At 45.5% G+C, this 22,495-nt stretch overlaps 1 protein-coding gene across 3 annotated transcripts in view; it reads left to right on the top strand.

Annotated features, from left to right (window-relative positions):
• Positions 1 to 22,495, top strand: part of TRIO (trio Rho guanine nucleotide exchange factor) — a 4,034,553-nt gene that overhangs the window by 1,403,670 nt on the left and 2,608,388 nt on the right. For all 3 annotated transcript variants that reach the window (XM_078687660.1, XM_078687659.1, XM_078687661.1), the window contains exon 18: positions 21,527 to 21,676. In XM_078687660.1, coding sequence (XP_078543786.1) covers positions 21,527 to 21,676 — 150 coding nt within the window. The remainder of the gene's footprint in view (positions 1 to 21,526; positions 21,677 to 22,495) is intronic.

Below are 22,495 nucleotides of genomic sequence, written 5' to 3'. Positions count from 1 at the left end.
GTAGCATCACCACAATGGACTCTGTGGGGGCCCTACAATAGAACAGTACATTGGCTGCATATAGTGATAGTGTTTAATCAAACCCAGTTCTATGCCCCATTCATTCATTGTCTGTCGGGCCCGAATAGTCATGGGCTTTATAGTCAGAGCAAACAGTAGGTGCCTCCAGTCTGTAGTATCATGTTTTTCTATGTCGATCGAGACCAGCGCAATTTTCTCGCTCTCTGCTGCCATCTCGTGGAGAACATGCGTGACTTCTCATGTTGCACCCCCGGGATGAAACCACACTCATTTTCTTGTATCAGGCCTCTCATTAGAGGGCTCAGGTGGTTGGCCAGGGGTTTAAATAAATCTTTAAGGCAGTGTTAATCATTGTGAGCACACAGTATGCCGCTGGTTCCAACCTGGTTCCACCTGGCTTTGGCCACATACAGATAACCCCCTCCCTCATGATCAGTGGTAAAACCCCTGTCTCTCTGGCTTCCAGGATCACCTCGAGCAGCCACTGTGTGAGAACAGCCGAGAATTCCTGATAGAAGTCTGCTTGGAAAATAGCCCCCAGGTGCCTTATTTCCTAGGTTGCATCAGCAGTGCAGCATGCAGCTCTTCTAGGGTTATATCTGAGTCTAGTTTTGCCACCAATTCTTCCTCAACCTGCGGGAGATCAACACGCTCAAGGAAAGCCTCAATCAGGACTACCATGATCTGTGTGTTCCACCTATAGACCCGCTCCAAATGATGCTGAAAAGTGGCCGCAACAGCAGCTTGTGAAGCTACTGCCTTGTCATCCACAGTAAGTAAGGGTGATATGGGGTCACAGCCATCTCCACATGGTGTAACCTCTGACATTACTGTTTCTAAGTGTTCGTATCTAGCCCATCCCATATGCCTGCAATCAGACGGCGAACACATTATTCCTCCTGTAGGACCCTCAGTCGGGACAGCTCCTGCACCTGCAGAGAAGCCAAAATTGCCTCTTCTGTTTGTAGCTCTTTTTCGGTTGAGCCTTGGCAGCGCGTATGCGCTGCTCTGTGAGGCATGTAGTATTGAGTTAGGGATGTGAAGCTCCGCCCACTCTCCACCCATATTTGTAATTGGTTTGCGTCGTCGTACTTCTTAAATGCTGGCTTCTGATTCCTTCAACGCCTTGTTAGTCCCTCCTTAGTACTGCCTTGTCTTCATTTGAAACTTCCCCTGGCGACTGGCTCTTTTATTTCCTTTGTTATACAGTACACCTCTTATTATGTCTTTATGCACTATTTATTTTAATGGAGTTTGCCATACTGCAGACAGGGTGTGCCTTCCTTACATTCAGTGCGCCATGCCCACTTTAACTCTCAAGACTTTTGCATCGTTTTTGCACCCGATCCTGCGCTTGTGTATAGTTAATTGCTTTTCATTCTCAACACGGTGCTTTCAGAGCCACCAAAGCCAAAACCGAGCAGCGGCGCTGGACGAAGCCTCAGGCTCAGCCCCCGCCCCTCCCCCTCACACTATCTACTGAAACCTGAGGAGCAGCAGAGGAGAGAGGCAAGCGGCAGCAGAATCCCAAGAAGTACTTGCAATGCAATAGGTCACGCGTTTGCGAGACTTTTAGCTATCGGCATTGTTAAATGACAATGCCTTTTAGTTATGTAGTGGTTTTTAAAACTTAAATAAAATGCATTTGTTATTTAACAATGCAAATAGCTTAAACTCTCGCAAATGAGACTTATTGCATTGCAAATGGTTGTGTTACCAAGCTCTGAAAATGTAATGTACACTATTTTTTCTTGTAGATGATCGCCTCCCCAAATCTGAGGCAGAGCTTCCTCTAGGGTGCTACGGCTGCAGCAGGAGGAGGAGGGACAATAAACCAGGGATGACGGGATTCTGATTTTAAAAGAGCCATTTTTAGGGCATGCGCTGCTCTGCGAAGCTTCTAGTAAAGACTTTCAACTCGGACCACATGCTCGTGTGTGTGCTTTTTTTTTTGGGCTGACACACTATTGGCCTTTGCGTGTGTCTTTCGAAGAAAGACAGCACGTAATTGGCCAAAGACGGGTGCATGTTCCGCCTTCTCTTTCCCCTGGCCTAGGGAGCTCGGGAGCGAGTAGCAGCGCAGCCGGGTGCCAGCTGCATTCCTTGCATTCCTTGCAGTGCGCACACACTGTGCTTGTTTTTACCTTAAGACTTGTGCAATTCAGGACACAATGCTCAAACTGCCACCTAGAAGTTTCGATCGAAGTCGGTCATTAAATGGAAGGAAGATGCACTGCATATGAATACGGAACTGGCTCATGCTGTAAAAGAGTTACGTACCCGGTTGCAGTTTAATGCTGTTGCACATTCACAAGCTATGCATAATTCTGCAGTCTATTAGTAGGGCAGATTGATGCAAAACGTGCGAGTCTGCATAACGTCGTTCACTCAACAACATTCTACGGTTTACTGTGCATATATGACTGCTCGGAGTCCTCTGTAAGTGACACGACAGATGCATTGCTCAGCAGAGCAAAGAGACACATAAAATCTTAATGATCACTTTAAGAAACAAATTCACCAGCAAAGGTCAACATGCACAGGTCTCTCCAGCAGGGACTGTACAGAAGAGTCGTTGTGCATTGGCATATAAAGAAGTACTATTTGATGAGCTTTGAAACAAAAGGTTTGTATATCTTGATAAATAGGCGAATTAAAAAATCCTCTGTGCTTACGTCATGCAGACTTTTCCCACTTTAGCTCACCCTGCTTTGTCTCACAAGCGGACTTCACCCATACTCGTCCCCTCCTTCCCTCTTGAGTTCCTGTCGTCATTTGCGTCTCACCTTTCCTGCTACACCATGCTTTCCCCTTCTCCAACTAGCCTCCATCCAGCTCATCATTTCATCTTTCTCTCCCTTACCTCATCCCCTTTCTCTGCTGCCTTCTTAAATTGCCTCGGCTCTCTTCTTCTGCTCGTTTCTCACCTTCATCCTTCTTTGGAATGCTCTCCTGCACCTGCTCACACACTCACCCTTCAGACTTCTCTTGTTCCAAGTATCCACCTTTCGTACAGTATCAAAGCCTGGGCCAGAGACGCAGGTTACAAAGGGACAGTAGCCAGGAGTTTCCCCCGGATCAGTGAATTTCCAGGCTCCGCTCTCCCCTTACAATATGCTTGTTCTTAAGTATTAAAACAGAAAGCCAGAGCAGTTAATATTTTGATGCTGCCCGCTCAATGAGTAGTGAGAACCAAGACAAGAGTTTTACACACCGCCTGTGAGAAGGCTGACACAAGACAGGCAGAGGACGCATTCACAGTGTAAAAGCTGAACACTACTTTAGGATTTACACAACCAATGAAATAAGTTGAAACCCAGTCCCTTATATGATATGTGTATTTGTAAACCACGTCTCCTGGTGCTGAAAATCGTATGCATATTGTTACCCAACTCCATGGTACTCGTTTTATCGCCCTTGGAAAGACAAAAGTTGTAGAACTAGCGCCCACAACATCCAAAGCCTTCGTGAGGACGACCGGCAGGGGCAGCTGCATTGCACAATTAGCCCGTCATGTGCCACAGACATTCCAGCTCTCGCACAAGTGCCGCTAACGTGTTTTACGGGTAAGCGGCCAAGTCTCACAGTATTTACCTGAGCTTCCCTATCCGTCAAGGGCCTCTCAGGCATGCGCACGCACATGCCTCTGACACCAAGGCATACTCCTGTTCCCCCGCTGGCTCCAGACTACCCTTTTCATGGCCCGGGGCCTAGGTTTTCTGGCAACTGGTTTCCGGCAGCCAGAGGCTCCTCCACGCTTGGGTTAGGAGCCATGGAGTAGCCGCTTACCTGCGCCTCACGTCTGCCCGGCCTCTGCCTCGCATTCCCGGGACACACCTCACAGGAGGCACGGGTGTCCTTGGCTCAGGGTAAAGGAGCATGGTCCGCAAACCGAACATATGCTGCGTGCTGGCAGTAAGAGCCAACCTCAGCACGGGCGAGCACGTACTGCCGCTTACTGTCAGCTGAGCTCGCGCTGCGGTTATTTCTTGTGGGCCGAGCCTGCCTTTCAGCTGCCTGCCAGGTGAGCTTTATTTACCTGCTGCGGCCTGAGGTGAGATTGCGGTTTTGCCTGAATTGCGGTTAGGTGGTATTGCTCCTGCATGAGAGGTGAGCTTCCTACACTTCTGCTTCATAAGAAATTAGCCCCTGCCCTTGAGGCGAACTTGCACTGCTGCTGGAAGAGGTGAATTTGAACTGCTTCTGGAGACCTGTCAACTTGTGAATTTTTCTCACTGTGTGAGGAGGGGGCTTGGCCATGAAGGGAGTGGGCTTAGTGCTCAGCACAGCATGAAAAACGTATACATCTACAGCTACCGCTCCCACAACACTGCCCCTTCCCTCTCACCTCCCTACCAACAAGGATTGGCATAGCCAATAGGTCTCGCCTTTGGGACCTGATAAGTATTTAATTATGCAGCACAATATCCTTGGTGCAATATCAACTGTTGCATGGCTAAACACTTATAATGTCCCAGAGGCAAGACCTATTGGCTATGCTAATGCTTGTTAAGGACTGCTGACTCTGGCTGGGCTCCTAGTGCGTCTTTTGCCTCATATTGGCTGCGTGAGGGAAGACCAGGCCGATTGACAAGGACGTGATTTAAACAATAAAAGGGAGACAAAAATTGCACCATTGTCTTGACCTATTAAAATGTAGCAACCATGTGGTAAAAACCTTAAACCTTTGCAGCTCAATAGCACAGCAACTGAACAGAATGGAGCGGAAAATTAACTCCCTTGCTGCCAATTTCCTATACTTAAAACAAGACCTTCTCAACAGGACCAAGCCACCGTGCTCCCTCCACTTGGTTACATTTCCTCCTACCCCACTCAATACCTCTCCCATGGCCCCATAGAGCACCCCGACCCTCCAGTCCGTCAGTGAGTCAGGCACTTCGTTCCAACCGGGATCGCCACCCCTTTTCGGTACCGAAACCTGATGAGATCAACGACTCTTACCTCGCTTTGAGTCAGAAGTCATCCCCTTTCCCCATCCCTGTTATTGTTGGCACTAACAGAATCCCTAAAACTGTCCACTCGCCTAGACATCCTGCTCAATACTCCTCTATCCACCTAGCCCCCCACCATCGAGGCTCCCTGCCCTCTCTCTTGCATGCTCCTCAACTGCAGATCAGCAGTGCAACACTCCACAGACATTCCTGAAGCTCGACTTGCTGATGAAATTGACATCGCTTTCCTCACAGAATCCTGGCTCAATGTCCACTCCAACCCCATTCTTGACATTCTCACCCCTCCAGAGTACATCATCATCAGACAAGACAGGCTGATCAAAACTGGGGAGGGGGGATTAGCCATCATTTACAAAGCTGGAATACAGATTACCAAACTTAAACCTGCAGAATACCTATTGTTTCAATACCTGGGTGTCGAACTCACTGCCAAGGGCACCTCACCCATCAAATTCCACACCATCTACCATCCTCCTGGAGAGCGTACCCTTTTTACCGAAGAACTAACAGACCTAAGAACACGTTTCTCCATGACAGACACAAAAGACATGATCCCTGGTGACCTCACTATCCACTGGAATGACCCGGAAGACTCCACTGTCCAGAACCTATCCAACCTACTTCAAATATACAACCTCAAACAACTCCGCAATAAACCAACTCATATCAAAGGTGAAACACTGGATGCGATCATTACCAACAATGAACTGGTCTCTCTGAGAGCGATTTCTCCCATTGACTGGTCAGACCACCACCTCATTCTGTTCAAGATTGACGCACTTGTCAGCCACCAACCTATTTGTGATGACAAACCTAAGCACTGGACCAGAAACATCAAATAAGTCCCTTTACCCGAACTTGAATCCAGGATTCATGCCCATCTACAACGCCAACCCTCTTTCTTGATAGCCGATGACCTCACTACATACTTTAACTAAAAAATGACTGAGGTTTTAGACCAAGTAGGACCACTCAAACTCAAACAAATGAGGCGAACCAAATCTAAACCCCGGTTCAACGGGGATCTTAATAACGAAAGGCGTCAACTCAAACGGAAAGGTCTTGGAGACTAAACCCCTCGACCTTGCACCTAGCGCAATTTAGATCTGCTCGGCTGGCATACAAAACACACATTTTTAGTGAAAAGGCACCTTTCTTCCGCAGCCAACTAGATCTGGCAAAAAACAAACCGAGAGAACTCTTCAACATTGTCAAAAGCCAAACAAACTGCACTCCCTCTCACGAAATCAAAGCCACCAAAGAGCGCTGTGAAGAAATTGCCACCTTCTTCACTAATAAAGTCTCAAAAATTGATCAATCCTTCATCCAAACCGCAAACCGTCCTTCCCTCTTACCCTGCCCCCTTTAGCCACCCTTGACCAATCAGAAAGAGTTCTTACCAAGGACAATCAGGTCTGCCTCCAGCTAAAAAACAAGCATTTGCAATGCAATAGGTCTCGCATTTGCGAGAGTTTAAGCTATTGGCATAGTAAATGACAAAGCCTTTTATTTATATGTTTTGATTATTAGCACATAAATAAAAGGCATTGTTATGTACAATGTCAATAACTCATACTCTTGTAAATGCCAGACCTATTCAAAGAAGCGGCCACCATTGGCTGCTTAGAAAGTTAAAGGGTGCATGGGGTGCTGAATGTTGCAGGAAAGCATGCCGTGCTTGCAGTAGGAGAAACTAAAGTAAATAGTGCTTAAGGACTAAAAAAGACTCACTGTGTAACAACCGAAGTAAAAGGGCCAGTCCTCATGGGAGGTTATGAATGAAGCCAAGGCGGTACTAAGGAGTGACTAACAAGTATATTTACGAATCAGAAGCCAGTATTTACGAAGGGCAATGACACAAGTCAATGACAAATATGGGCAGAGAGTGGGTGGTGCTTCTATTCCATACTCCAATACAGCACGGCTTGCAGAGCACTGCATGGGCTGCCCTGGCTCGACCTAAAAATTGTGGTGAGAGGGGCACTCAATTTCAAACATGGTGGCCCTGCATCCATATACAAATCTACTACAAGGAAATATTGTCTCATATACCCACTATCCACACTAATAAGTGAAATCATTTGCCACATATTGTTGGTGGCTAGTCTGGCAATCACACATGCCTAGAAGCCCCAGATTGCTACTACAATACATGTGTGGTAGGCAAAGATATGGAATATGTATGCAATGGAAAAGCAATTTGACATTATACAGAACAGGGTGCACAGGTATAGGAAGAGCTGGCTACCTATCAAAGCCCTCATAAAGAATACAAGACCCAACAACTATGTCTGATATACTATAATGATGCCTGCTTGCTTTGAGAAAAGTTGTCAGGGCAGAAGAAAATGGGCAGCATCAACATGAGTCTGAGAATTCCTGGGGGATTTATAAGCAACAGTCTATAGAACACAATAAGCAACTTAGGGTGACAGCCCTGCATAATGACCAGGAAAAGTAAATTCTTGAAGAATATGTTCAAAGATAATAACAAAACATAGTATTGTGTTCCCTGTAACCATGAACAAAAACTTTAAAATAAAGTTGTTAAAAAGAAGAAATTGTTGCTTCGCTATAACAGCCATTAATTTTGCTCTAGCAAGAGAACATCTCATCTTGCATATCCTATTCTTCACTCAGAAAAAACATTATCATGGTAGGTTTTATCAGTAGGTGGATAGATCAGATAATCTAAAAAGCATAGAGCTTTTTGCAAGTGATGGGTGGTCCTTCTCACACAGAAGTCAAATACTTGAACTGGCGGTATTCACTTACAACATTTAGTCTGAGGCACTAAATGTGCAACCCGAAGAGGGCTTGCCACTCATTAATCACCCTCTTCCTCTGTAACATAGTGTACCTGAATCTGACTAAATCCAAATCCTATCCTAAACAGTAATTAAACATCTTATGCAAGCAGCTAGTGAACACAGTTTACAAAGAACTGATATAAAGTTGTTAATCCAATTTAATGCAGAATAGATTCCAACCACTAAAAAAATACTTAGTCCCCCATTATCCATGAAAAATCAAGGACTGCAACAGAAGTATAGATCAGTGCTTCCCAAACATTTTAGAACCATGGCCCGCTTTTTAGCACAACCGACTTTCGCGACCCACCTAGCTATAATGGACAAGAAGTAGGTTTTTTTTTTATGTAACTCTATCATCATGTGATAGCGCATTGTAACTTACAGACAGCATTTTTCCAATTCAAAAGCCTATTAACTTTGCGCAGGCATACATTTTTACTGATAAAACTATACTGTACAAAAATGATGATGCGTGGAAATAGGGCTTCAGTGAATATTTTTTTTTTTTGCACCACCGAGTAAAGTGTATTGATTTGTTCTAGTCCTATTAAAAACTTTGTTTCCATCACATTCCAGAATTGCATACAAAGTGCTTCATTTTTACTTCCCTAACTGCTGAAAGTGTACAGTTAATTTAAAGTTATTTACATTTTGCTGTGTTTATGAAAATGACATTCCACATTTTTTCCTTTCACACTCCATGTACACCAGCAACATTGTCACATAATACACTTTACTTTTCTTTCTCTGACTGTAAAGTGAGAGATGTTAAGCATCAATAACCCAGAAGACATAGCAACATAGGATTGGCATTCCACCTCTGTCTTTGAAGCATATCATATGTGATCAGATGAATACCGAATTTAACGGTATCTTTAGTTATTGCTTGGACTTTTGCGACCCACCAGAAATCAGCTGCGACCCACAGTTTAGGAAAAACTGATCTAGATCAAATGAAAAAGAAGTTTGATAATATAGGTCTACCTGTATGTCAGAAGCAGGCAAGCCACCTTCAGGGATCAGAAAAGGGGATATTGCAAGACAAATTCACATGAAAAGCTTGCTTGCTAAACATAACTTCATGGCAACAAAACAACAACACTAAATATTCAGCATCTCCCAAGAAGTGATTAACATGGAAGTACTGGAAGATCCACAAAATAAAGCACCGCTGCCTAGAACTTTTTATGATTTTTTTTCAAAATCACTATGATCAACATCTCGGCAGCTATTGCTAACAACATATATGAACTCCTCAATCTCACTTGGCTCCAATTCTCCCTCACCTCTTTCAACCCCACGAAGGGGGAAGGAGTTTAACACAAGCCAAGAAAAAAAAATCCTCCAACCTACTCAGGGAATGCTGTTGAATAGTTTGCATGAAGAAACTGTTGCCAGACTTGCAACTGATAAATCAAATCTTATAAATGCATCCTTTGTTAGGTGGAACTGTTCCAAATCATCTGAAACATGCAACAATCACCCACCTACTGAATAAACCAATAGAAGTTTGCCATGTACTATACTATTACTGACAATGTCCAACCTCCATTGTCTCAGCAAATACTTGGAAGAGAGGTTGCCAGACAACGTCAACACAAAAATAGAGTGGAGATGTAGCTTAATGGCTCGAGTGGGCAGCTGTGGAACTTCAAGACTTAGATCAGAATCCTGACATCTGTGCTTGGCTTTACATCGTGTGATTCTAGGCAAATCACTTAATCTCCTTCTACCTAAAAAATGTTAAGTGAAATGTGACTGTGTAATCCTCACTTGATGTACACATTCTTGAAATCGACTCCCAAACCCCATGTAATGTACAACTCTCTGTTTCTCCCCAGCTAAGTTTGCACTATATACATACCAATAGATATATACATAAACAAAATCTATCCTGAATGATTGCAAATGTGCTTTCAGAGCTGTACGAAGTACATAATTAACTGACAGATATCAGAGAAAACCTTCTTATCACCTTTGATGAAAGTACACAGGCACTCTCGATTCTCTCGGACAATTCACAGACTTGCTACACTATGGACCAAACTGTTTTGCACTATATACATACCAATTGATATATACATAAACAAAATCTATCCTGAAGGATTGCCAATGTGGTTCCAGAGTTGTACGAAGTACATAATTAACTGACAGATATCAGAGAAAACCTTCTTATCAACTTTGATGAAGGTAGACAGGCACTCTTGATCCTCTCGGACAATTCGCAGACTTACTGCACTATAGACCAAACTGTTTTGCTACACCGGCTTAACTAATGTGCAAAGGTATCAGGGATGGCATTTTATGGGATGTGATCCTTCCTCCATTATCCGACCTCGAAAGCACATATAAAATCTTCTAACTTGGGCTTTTGCAAAAAGAAATGCGACGTGTCATCGTTCCCTACACTGGAAATCTCAGCTGGTCAAACTGGTAGTTCATACCAGCGCTATTTGCAAGATTCTTTAAAACTCCTTGACACAGAAGAAATCTGGACTTCTAATCCATCGCAGCAGGCACTTGAAACCCATATCAAAAGAAACGTCCGCCTCTGGTCCTTTCATTCGGATAGAGCCCAACTGGTGCAATGTAAGCATGCCTGGACAATTGTATCAGGATTTAAGCCAGGGATTATGGCACCACATCTGTCATGTACCTACTTAGTGCTGTGGAAAAAAGATTTTTGGCCCTCAGAATGGGTGAATGGCCATTTCTGTATTACATGCCAAGACGGCGCTGTGCAAATCTCAACGTAACATGCAGGGGCTGCGGGAGTAGTACAGAAACAATCGAGCACATGGTATGCCTTTGTCCTGCAGTTTACGATGACCGAAAGATCTTGTTAAAGAGCGAATGGAACAAACTCTGCATTCGTTCGTGCTGTCAAGCTATTCTTGCATGAATGACCCCAGATAATCCACAGCTTAACATCCGGTTCACCAAGTTGGTTACAGGAACAACAAGAACATTTATAAACAGCAAGACCCTGTAAGTCATCAACGGTTAATCATCAAAAGACAGATGAAGCCCCGCATTTTTGTTGTACTTTTTACCGATCTGCATACTCCTCCGTACCACACAAGAGTAGCAGACAATGGCCCTGACGTACGGGTTAACTCATTTTCCTGTGCATCCCGAGAATTTTTTTAATATTGTATGCAGGAGTTTTATTATATAAATGGACTTGCAACCCCAGAAACCTCACCACAAATACGGAAATACATTACCAGCGTTATTAATTGTTTCTTAATAACAAATGTCTGCCTGTGGCCCTAGCAGATGAAAAAATTAGAATGGATAATTATGGTTTACAACTGCCTTTTTAATTACTTCTTTGGAAAAAAAAGGGGGGTTGTACTGTCTAGATGAGTTAATACATTTTTACAAAAAATAGGTTTCTAGGATTTTAAATCATTTTCTGATGAACTTTATCTTTTATTCTCATCGTGATGGCACAAATGTAAATATGTTAATAACTATTCTTGATATATGTTTTATTATGGATGCATGTTCACCATTGTAATGATTTTTATTAATCAAACAATAAAGTATATATACTAGTGCCCTACACTTTTAGTTATTTATATGATGCTCCTGGTGCAAATTGTTGGCCTACAGCATCTACAGTTCTAAATTTATGCTGATAATAGCCAAATTCTCGTCTCCCTAGAGAACAGACTTAGTAGTGCTGATGATCACGAAGTGCATGACTGAATCACCTGCTGGACAAAGGCAAAGCAGAGCTTTCTTGTCTGATTGAAACAAAGATTCAAGTCTTAGTTGTAAGGGAGGCTAACCTTGAGTTTCCTCTTTTCGAATAACCCACCAGTCCATCTCACATTATTGGTGGTCTCCGTTTTTGAAATAATTCTACTCCAACGAACAAATCACAGGATAAAACGAATATGAACTTTACATATGACATGCCTCTGCTGCTAAAATGCTGTCAATATCGGTCAGTCAAAAAAACTCATCTTATGACATAAAAAGGTCCAAATCAAGAAGTGTATATGTTCTTGCACCTACAGAGAGTCAATCATGTCAATTAAGCCTTGGAAACGCGGCATACGCTTCCAAGAGAATCTAGAAATAAAGTGTAACACCTAACTGCATCTCAAAACCCTTGTAGGCACGGGCAAGACCACACCATGTGAGCTAGGTCAGCTCTCTCACAGTGGCATCTCGGGCAATGGTGTTGGGTTTGTGGGAACATTTTGTCTAGTCTGTGTGGGGTAGGAATGACCCTATGTAGTATCATGGTTTGAATGAACTTGAATTTGGCATTTCTTGAAGTTTTCCTAGGGTGTTCTATGATTTTCTCCCATTCTTTGTCCTCTAAGGCTCGCCCTATGTCATCTCACCATGCAGTGCGTAATGGAAGGAGTGCAATCTCCGCGTGAGCCCGGATTCACACATATAGCCATCTTATCAGGTGTCTCCCACGGCCCATGTAATAGAGTGTTTTAACCAATTCGTGGGTTGTGGGTTCTTGCTGGTGCGGAGCCCAGTGTGTTTTGACATAGTGGATTAATGCCGTGTGTACCATATACAAATGCCCCGGTGCCCCCGTTTCCCGAACGAAGTTGTCGTGATCCAGTAGCTGCCATTCGTTAAACAAGTCTGACACCCTGGTAATCCCTTCTTCCAACCAAAGAGCGATTGTACATTCCGTGATTCTCCCAGCCACCAGTGGTATTTCCAGTTGAGGGATGTTGCCTGCATAGGCAGAGGGCAAGCTTGTGTAGTGTAACACCACTCTCCAACATTGCAGGGCGTGCTTAATAAGGATGGAAGGTGGTGAGGGAGCTTGCATCTCGGTAATAGCAGTGTGTGCAAGGCTCCTCTACTTATATCTCGCTCTGTAAACCATATTTCTTGCAGATTACGCCCTGCTGTCCAATAAGATAGGCATTGTAATTGACAGGCATAATAATACGCTCTGAGATCCGGCACTCCCAGACCTCCCCTGCTCGTACCCAGCTGTAGCTTTTTGAGGCTTATCCTTCGCCTACCATTCCCCCAGACTAGGTCAATGAGCAAGGTGTTCAAAAGTTTAAAGGTTGTCTGTGGGACTAACAGAAGCAGATTTGTGAAGTAATGAATTATGCGCGCGAGGACCGCCATTTTTGTTATAGTTACTCTGCCCATCACGGACAGTGGGAGCGTGGTCCAAAAGGTATTGCTATAATGCAGGGCTCTGATTGCCCTATTAAGGTTGCCTTCCAACATATAAGCGGGGGTCCTGTGTACATGAATGCCCAGGTACTTAAACGTATGTGGAGCTACCTGCAACATCGTGGACCCCAATGCGACTTCTGTAGGGGAGGCGTGCTTGCGGAAGAAAAAGACATGTTACTTGGCCGTTTTAATGGCTAAGCCCGATATACATTCAAAGGTTTCAAAGCGCTTAGAGATCCCTGGGTGATAAGGTGCTCTATAAATCTAATATACAATACAATACAATACAAAGATCTCAACAAGGGAGGCCAGATTAGACCGAAGGTCTTTGATATAAAACAATGTCATCCGCAATATGCGGAGAAGAGGTGCGTTGTAGACCCTATCTGTATGCCCAGTAACTGTGCGTCTGCTCGTAACTTAAGAGCCAGGGGCTGTGACCAATCGATTATACTTTGTTTTTATAACTGAAATTAAAACTTGGAGCACAAGAAATCCTAGCAAACCAGGTCGAATGTGATGTATTATTTGTGTCTAAATCTAGCCATCATGCGCATTTTCTCTATCTTTGCTATATCCATAAGAGTAAACATAAGATTAGTATGATTGATAGTGTTGCAGCAAGTGGCAAAACAGTCTTTCAGTTCCAAGACTAATTTTGGAAGAATTAAATGAATTGATGTCCCAGTAACTTGGCAAACATCTTTCCTTTAGAATTTATTAATTATATTTGGTGGTAGGATGAGTGTTGCTAAATGGGTTCTGCCTATTAAATCTCCCTGGATTTTTCGCTTTTCGAATAATCGGTTTTTGACCTGTACTGTGGGTGAGTCTCACTCCTAGAGTCTCACCAACTGTAATCAGATGAGACTCACCCACAGTAATCACATGGTAAATGGACGGCGCATGTTTTGCACCAGTATCCACTTTCTAGGATAAGGCTTCTACTACGCAGCTGGGGCAGAGGTCACAAGGCTGGTTACACGTGAACGCGTGTGCACACACATATGCATGCTGAGCATGTGAGACTACTGTCCTTAATCTTGTACTGAAATGCAGAGGGCACTAGGACCCCGCACAAGACCAAAGGAAGGGGCCAGCCACTGGACACCACTTCCGGTCAGGGAAAAGGACAGGGCAGTTCGAGGAGACCAGAGAAGTAGGAGGACGTGCCTACAAGCATGAGAGCACAACAGATAAAAAGACTGCAAACCCCTATCTGTGTCCCGAGGTTACTTGGGGTTGGGCAGTCTGGAGACACGACATCTGGCAACATGAAGGTGGGATTAACAATCACCACAAGGCACGTTTTCCCTGTGCCCCCGCAACAGCAAACAAAATTCAGCCTGGAGCCTAGCCTGGTCCACCTGCCAAAACGAAAAAGGTCGACGTCGGGTGCCCACCCAAGTTGCAAGAAGAGTCACGGAGCAAGCAGCCCACCCTGGTCCACCTGCTGAAAAAACAAGGCGTTGTCAGGTGCCCATCCCGGTCGCAAGAAGAGTCACTGAGCCAGGAGTCAACCCATATCCGCTTGCCAAAAAGAAAACGCAACATTGGGTGCCCACCCCGATGGCATGAAGAATCACGGATTCAGGAGCCCACCCTGGTCTGCTTGGCAAGCACAAGAAGTTAACGAGATCGGGAGCCCACCCCGACGTGAAGTGCGGTAAGGAACCCCCCGCAACTGCCCACCAACAAGCAGTACTCACCTGTGTGACCGCAGACACCCTCTGAGTAATTTGAAAGTCCAGAGCCTCGCACGAAGACTTCAAACTGAAATCTCGTGAAAAGTCGGCGGCCATCTTGAAGCCAGGTGGGACAGCCAATAACAGAGGGAGAAGCTCTGGTGGCCCTCTTAGAGTCAGGCACCATAGGAAATAGTGAATGTCGCTCTTGCGAGATCACAGTGGCCATTTTGAAGTCTGGCAAAACAGCCAATAATCATCAAGGATAGCTAGGTGGCCTTTTAAAGTCAGGCAATAGTGAAAAAGTGAAGAAATGACATGGAAAAGTGCAAAAATAAAAGAAGAAAAGGAAGAAAGACATATATAAAGGAACAGAGTGAACAATTGAAAAATAAAAAGGAGAAAGAGCAGTGTGCCAAATATTAAAAGACTACAGAAACACCCCACACAGCTCCACAGGACGATGTCCAGCAGAACTCGTGTTGGGAATAAAAAGTAGGACGAGATTGCCCCAGCTGGAGGCAAAAGCTCCACCCGATCACAGCAGCATTGCTGCAAAGGATCAAGAGGCAAAAAGAAAAACGAAACAGTATGCAGACGCACATCAACATGCCACACCATCACAGCTGAAACTAGGAGACTTAGTGCTGGTGTATCAACGACAAACAAGGAAGTCGGACAGCTTTTTCTTAAGTGACTCGCAACTATAACAAAAATAAAGAGGCCCATGATAACTGCCGCAGCAGGCCCCTACCAAATCACCAGAAACAGCTCACACTTCGAGGGACTACAGACATCAGATGGGGAAGAAGGAGAGGCAGCGCCTAAGAGCAACGCAAAACATGTTTAAAAGGAAGCCATGGACAGCATGGAAGGGACATCACACACATTTGTAAATGTAAACAGGAGCGATAGCGAATGAAGGAACTGAAATGTCTTGTCCAAAGACTGACCGGAAAGCCAAAGAGACTTATCGAGGAACTATAATGATGGGGCAGCAAGTAAAGAATGTTTCTTCTGTCCCGTGCCCTGCCAATGTCCTCTCTCTCTCTGTTTGTCTCTCTCTCTCTCTCTCTCTTATCGGCCAGGATAGCTTGAATCCAGTGGCACAGTGAGCCCGGGCCCACGTCTGGGCATATGCAGCGCACTTAGGGCTATCCTGGCTGATATGGGGTGAAGCCCCGAAACCAGTCCTAGGTTGCTTGTTTCTGGTCCAGGGAGGACCTGGCCTGGCAGTTTGGGCTGGACTGTTCCCATGGGGCACAGGGTCAAGACTGATTTGCATATGGTCAGGTCTAAACTGGGGTGGCATGGTGAGCAAAAGAATGATGGATTTAACCCAGATCTCTTGACTGGGTGTGAATTTTTTGATTTGTCCTGCATTCCGTCCATCAGTTGTGTGTCTTTTGCTTATAATATTAGTAGGCACATATAAGATCAGCAGAGTTTACTGGGTTATCTGCAGTGCCCCTGTAATTATACACATAGGGGGGAATCCACCTTGAAGTACAGTCTATCTTCCTTTTGGCCTAGAAAGTCCAGAGAGGTATCAAACTGGGGCAAAAACATTTACACCAAGTTTGAATATTAAAGTCTAGAACTTACATCTACACCTTAAGTGTCGTCCAGAATTGTCCTATTTCTCTGGTTCAAATTACGATCTGAATCCAAGCCTTTAGTCACCCTGCTGGGCCAAGTTAATTAGTCTGCTCTCCAGCAGTGGGAACAAAGGCCTCCCTACACAAATGGAGCAATTAAGTGTGCTTTACTCAGCTCCTACCAAAGGGGATGATGGACGGAGCGTTAGAGCAAATCAAACACTCACCCCCAGTCAACTGATCTGGGTTTAATCCATCATCATTCTTTAGCTCACTCCACCACCCCAGTTCAGACATGGCCATATGCAAATCAGTCTGACCCTGTGCCTCATGGGAACAGTCCAGCCCGAACTGCCAAGCCCTGTCTTCCCTGGACCAGAAACAAGCATCCTGGGACCGGTTTCGGGTTCATAACCCTCATCAGCCAGACTATCTTGAATACAGTGGCAAAGTGAGAAAGGGACCCACGTCAGCTCCTGAGGATGAAGGAGTGAGGAAGAAAATCTGAATCTGTTAATTAGCTCTCACACTGCACCAGGGTTGGTAAAGCCCAGACATCTGGAGCCATCGCAGGATGGGCTCCCTTGTGATCTTTTGTAGGGAAAGTCCCAGTCGGTGATGTCAGCTATGGGTGGAGCTGAGACCCCCAGAGTAGGTATGCACAGAGATCACATGAAGGCACCAACCTGGATTGTTCCAGCATGCTGTGCAGGAGGGTAAGACAGGACCTGAGTGAAAGGGTGATGTGGCACCCTGGGACTGGCGGGGAGTGACTTGCTTCTAGAACCTTCCACCCCCACTTAAAAGCTCTTATAAAGGTAGAGACGGAGACTTGGACACTTGAATTGGATATACCATTTGGTCTCTCTAGAGCCAGTTAGGCTGGCTCCCTTATTTGCACTAAGGACCCGTTGGGGGGAAATGTGGACTTCTGTGTTCCAGCAGGAGGAGTGGAGCACTAAAGGGCTAATTAAAGGAGAAAAGTTGGCACTGTGAGCCAGTGGAATCAGCTCCCCTCAAAGTGTGCCACTTGAAAGGCAAGGAAGCCTGCTGCATAGGTTTCAGGTGGCTAGGGCTTGCCACCAGGAGCAAAAGGAGCCCAGGATCAAACAAATTAGCACAGTGGGGCCTGAACCATGCATCTTTAAACAGGCCTATTTAAATATGCTCAGCTCGAGTGATGGATTTTCTCTTTCCTGGTGCTACCTTGTTTTTGGACCTGATGATTGCTCTGTATAAAAATAATGTATATTGGAGTGACAAATATGCGGAAGGACTGACTAAAATCAGGATCTTTCACGCCATACTCTGATTCTGAGTTGTCATTGAATTTTACATTCATGTCAGTCGCTAGCTTTGTATATATGCATTGTATATAGCACTTGCACAATTTAATTAGCTTATTCTTTCTCACTGCACATTTTCTTGGAGCACCTTTAGATACAATGTGTCTATATATTTCTTTGTATATATTCTGAGATCTGATAGAGACTTCTACCTGCAGATTCCTTACATTTGAATTTCCCAGGCATCAGGCTGGATCTGGAAACTTTTGTTAAGTAATACCCCTTGCTCGTGACATCGGGTGGCTCCATTCGGCCTCGCGTGACGTTGACGGCGTCAGTAGCATTGGTTATGGCGTTGTGGTGCCTATATAGGCGCCACCCAGGCGCGCGGACATCAGTTCTTTTCTTTCTGCGCCAGTAAACCGCTGGTCCGGGAAGAGCTACCCCTCTGCCTCTTTTTGGCAGGCTTTTTTCTCAAAATTTTGGAAATACAACTTCATGTGCGAGGGATGTCTGGTAGAAACACAGGTTTTAAACCATGCAGGATTTGTTCCCGCATGATGTCGGTCACCGATCGCCACTGCGTATGTCTGTGGTCTCTTGAACGCGACCACGATTCGAAGTCATGCTCAGACTGTCGGGCGATGGCCCCGAAGACCTTGAGGGAGCGAGCGATGAAGTTGCTCGTGGCCTGGCAGTCGACACTGCGAGGCTCCGAGGAGGTCAAGTTGCTGTTCAAAGAAGAGGAGGTCGCGGAACCGCTCTCAGATCCCTGTCCTCTTTCTCCCATTTGAGGTCATCTGGACACTCTGGGAAGAAGCAGAAAAAGAAGTCCAAGCGACTTAGTCTTCACCTCAGTTGGCGTCCGTCGTCAAGAAAGGTAAGGAGCACCGATGCTCTAGGCATGGTTCTGCGGAGCCGAAGCCTTAGTCAACTTTACGCATCCCACCTTTTCTGGGAGCTGGTGCGACTCCCGCTCAAATTAAAGAGTGGTATGAGGCCAATGCCTGCATATTTGAGTGGAACAACCCCATTGGTGAGCCCTCGGGCCCCGCAGGGTTGGATGGGACCCCGTTGGGTTCAACGCCGTCGGCTTTGGCAATGGCGCCAGTGGGGCCTCAGGGATCCAATCCGGGTCGACGCCGGTCGTGCCAATGCGACCTCCCCCGGCGTCAAATGTGAAGTTGGTGCCTGCGACCTCGCCGGTGCCCGTTGGCGGCGCAAGCCCCATCCTCATCCCCGGCGACACAGAGCCAGAATTATGTTGATTGATGCTGATTGCCACGTCGACAGAACCCAGGGGTTCTATGTTGTCGCCTGACCACTTTGTGGACATGCTGGGCTCAGGAGGCAAATTGGAGGAATCTGGGGACCTACTAGAGAAGCAGGATGTCTCTGAGGAGACTATGGACTGGTAGGGGGAACTTTGGGAAGCCAGTGGTCTGGATACTTAACCAGACACTGGCATGCTCTCTCTGCCTACAGTGGCTACGGAGGAGGGAGTGTCCCATGCCATGGTGGTTAAGAGGGCAGCTGAGGTCCTTGGACTGGAGCTGCCCTCAGTGCAGGTCAGGACTTATCTCCAGACCGAAGTGCTTCAACCTGGGGCTTCCACCTCTGAATCCCTTTTTCATTTTAATGAGGCACTTAAGGATGTCCTTCTAGGAACATGGTCCAAGCCTAGCACAGGGGCTCCTGTGAATAGGACGATTGCACGCTGCCATCTCCCAGCTCTAGGCAACCCAAAGTTCCTCAGCCATCACCCCACCCCAGAAAGGTTGGTGCTGCAGGCCTCTACTTCCCAGTACACATTCCCTTACACCCCTCTGGATAGGGAATCCAAGAGACTGGACTCATTTGGGAAGAAGATGTTTTCTTACTCCAGTCTGGCATTTCGGTCGGTGAATACCGCATGCATATTGGGCCGTTTCTCCCACTCTATTTGGGAGATGGTTGCGCAGGTGCACCCACAAGTCCCGGGGGAGGCCCAGGCTGTGCTTTTCCAAGCTGTCAAGGACGGAAGAGATGCAGCAAAATTCGCCATATGGTGTGGTTTGGATACAACCGATTCGCTGGGCAGGTCTATTTCAACGACAGTGGCCTAGAAGCGCCACGCCTGGCTTCGTACAACTGGCTTCTTGGGGATGTCCAAGCCAATTTGATGGACATGCCCTTTGATGGAATCTGTCTTTTTGGGTAAAAGGCAGACTAGGCCCTTGTCAGGTTCAAGGACTCTCGAGCTATGGGCAGATCCTTAGGTCTTTCCTCCACTCCTCGTGCTCAGTCTTCCTTTCGCCCCTTTCATGACAACGGAAGGGGTTTCCATCCGCATCAGCCCTATCCTAGCCACCGCCCTGCTCAGACTACTCAAGCCATGCGTGGACGTGGATGCGGTACATTCCATCCTCAGAATGGAGGCCAGAAGTCGTTTACCACACTGCCCGCAGCAGCTGCAGCCTCCAAGCACTCCTAGGCTGATTCACACTACTCCAGTGGGTGGCAAAATTAATCATCATCTCCCCCGCTGGAGATCTATAACAACAGACAAGTGGGTTTTGCAGATTGTTCTGGAGGGCTATTCTCTTCCTTTCCTTTCTTTTTGCCTCCTATTCCGCAAACTCAAGAACGGCTGGCAGCGGATCAGTTAAAGTTGCTCCAAGAGGAAGTTGCAGCTCTTTTGGCCAAAGGAGTTATAGAAAGGGTCCCAGCTTCAGAAGTAGGCAGTGGCTGTTATTCCTGCAACTATCCGAAGAACAACAAGGGGCTTCAGCCAATTTTAGAACTTCGGACCGTCAATCTCTTCCTCAAAAAGGAGAAATTCAAAATGCTCACATTGGCTCAGGTCTTGTCTGCTCAAGACCAAGGAGACTGCAGGATGCGTATTTTCACATTCCATTCCTGCTGGGCCACAGGAGTTACCTGCGGTTCAAGGTAGGCCACGTGCACTTTCAAGTTTACCGTGTTCCCCTTCGGTCTTACCAGTGCCCCTCGGATGCTCACCAAGGTGATGTTGGTGGTTGCAGCTCATCTGCACAGGTTAGGGGGGTCAGACTTCCCCTACCTAGATGACTGGCTGATGAAGGCGTCCTCGCCCCAGCCAGTCATTTATCACCTTCAGACTACGGTGGACATCCTGCATTCACTGGGGTTCTCTATAACCGTGTCAAAGTCACACCTGACTTCTTCTCAGATGCTCCCTTTCATCTGAATTGTTCTGGACACAGTGTAGTTTCAGGCTTATCCTCCCGAGCAGCGATTCCAGGATATGAAGGTTATGATTCTGATATTTCAGCCTCTATCCTGGATTTCGGTGAGGTTGACTTGAGGCGGTTAGGTCTCATGGCTCCCTGCATCCTGTTGGTAAGACACGACAGGTGGCATGTGTGGGCTCTGCATTGGGACTTGAAGTTCCAATGGGCACAGCATCGGGGAAATCTCACTTACGTGGTTCAGATCTCGGAAGGAACTGCAAAGTATCTGCAGTGGTGGTTAACAAACAGCGATTGGGTCAGCAGCAAATCTCTCTCCCTTCCCCAACCAGACTTCACAGTTGTGACAAATTTGTGACTGTATTTTAAAAGTGCTTTTTCAGTCGTCTGAGAGCGCTCCATGCTCACAATGTTAGGTTTGTATGTGTTGCATTTTCTATTGTTACATAAGGTATAATATTGTTTTTCAGAATTCCAAATGTTATATTAAAGTATGGTTAGAGAAGATAAAAACTCGATCTACTAAAGCTTTTAAAAAATATAGACTTTATAATCAGGTCCTGGGAGACCTTCTGTTATTGCACCTCAGTTGTTAAGAGGTATTGTTCTCTGATTGTGAATCCGATAATGAAGCAACTTTGAGGTAACTGGTGTAATGTAGATGGCATGATTCTGCAATGGAACACTGTTTTTCTGTCTTGGCACACATTACATATATTGACCTAGCAAACAGTCACCAAAATACACCCCTTGCTTTCTGTAGGTGTGCAGTGTGCTTGAGAGCCTTGAACAGGAGTACAAGAGGGACGAAGACTGGTGTGGAGGAGCAGACAAGCTGGGTCCCAATTCAGAAACAGACCATGTTACTCCCATGATTAACAAGCACCTTGAGCAGAAAGAAGCTTTTTTGAAGGTAAGTCCAAAATGGAGCAGACCATTAATTGGGTTACGTTTGCTCTCCAACCCAATGCATTTTAGTTGATGCATCAAGTTGTAGATGTAAATAAGTAATTTTATTTGCATAGTTAATTAAAACCGTTGCAGTACAGAAAATATATTCAATTAAAAAACTGTCATATACATACATAAAATGTATTCCTTCATGTTACTTATATCTAAAAACCATGCTAAGAAAGCTTGCTAGTTTTGATCAAATATAGCCGGATAGTGACTTGTCAGTTTTATCTGCTTAAGTTATATGTTAAAAATGTCCTCAGAGCCGCCTTGCACGTTCACTTGTATTTTTTCCGACTAGTTTTTAATGTCTCAATTTCTGGCATTTTGCTTCCGCACAGTCTAAAAACTTTACTGCTCTGCAGTTCAATTGTAGATCACTAGGTGCAAAGCATGCCAACAGAGCTTGCCTAATTGTTCGAATCCCTTGTAGATTAAAAAGCTGTTTCAGCAATTTCTTTCGTTCTTTGAGGAGTTCTTTACAGGAGCATAGTAAATGCAGCAGGTCTTCCCGAGCTGTCCCGCATAATCGGCACAAAGAGCCTGCTTTATTGCGTAGCCATGGTGGAAGATGCTGTGCGCAGGGGAGCAGTCCAAATCTATATTTCATAAAGGCAATTTTTATATTTTTGTCAAATCCCAGGTTAAAATAAGCTTGGGCGCCCGGCTTCATGTATGTGTTCAGAGTCATCCATCCATAGGCTCTCTTTCATAGTGCGGCCTTGTCCTCCAACAATGAGAGTAGTTTCACCGTCTTCCACACTAATTTTTTAAAGGT

Source organism: Lissotriton helveticus, chromosome 4_1 (assembly GCF_964261635.1).
Source record: "Lissotriton helveticus chromosome 4_1, aLisHel1.1, whole genome shotgun sequence".
Lineage (NCBI taxonomy): Eukaryota > Metazoa > Chordata > Amphibia > Caudata > Salamandridae > Lissotriton > Lissotriton helveticus.
This window is presented reverse-complemented; position numbering and strand designations above follow the sequence as displayed.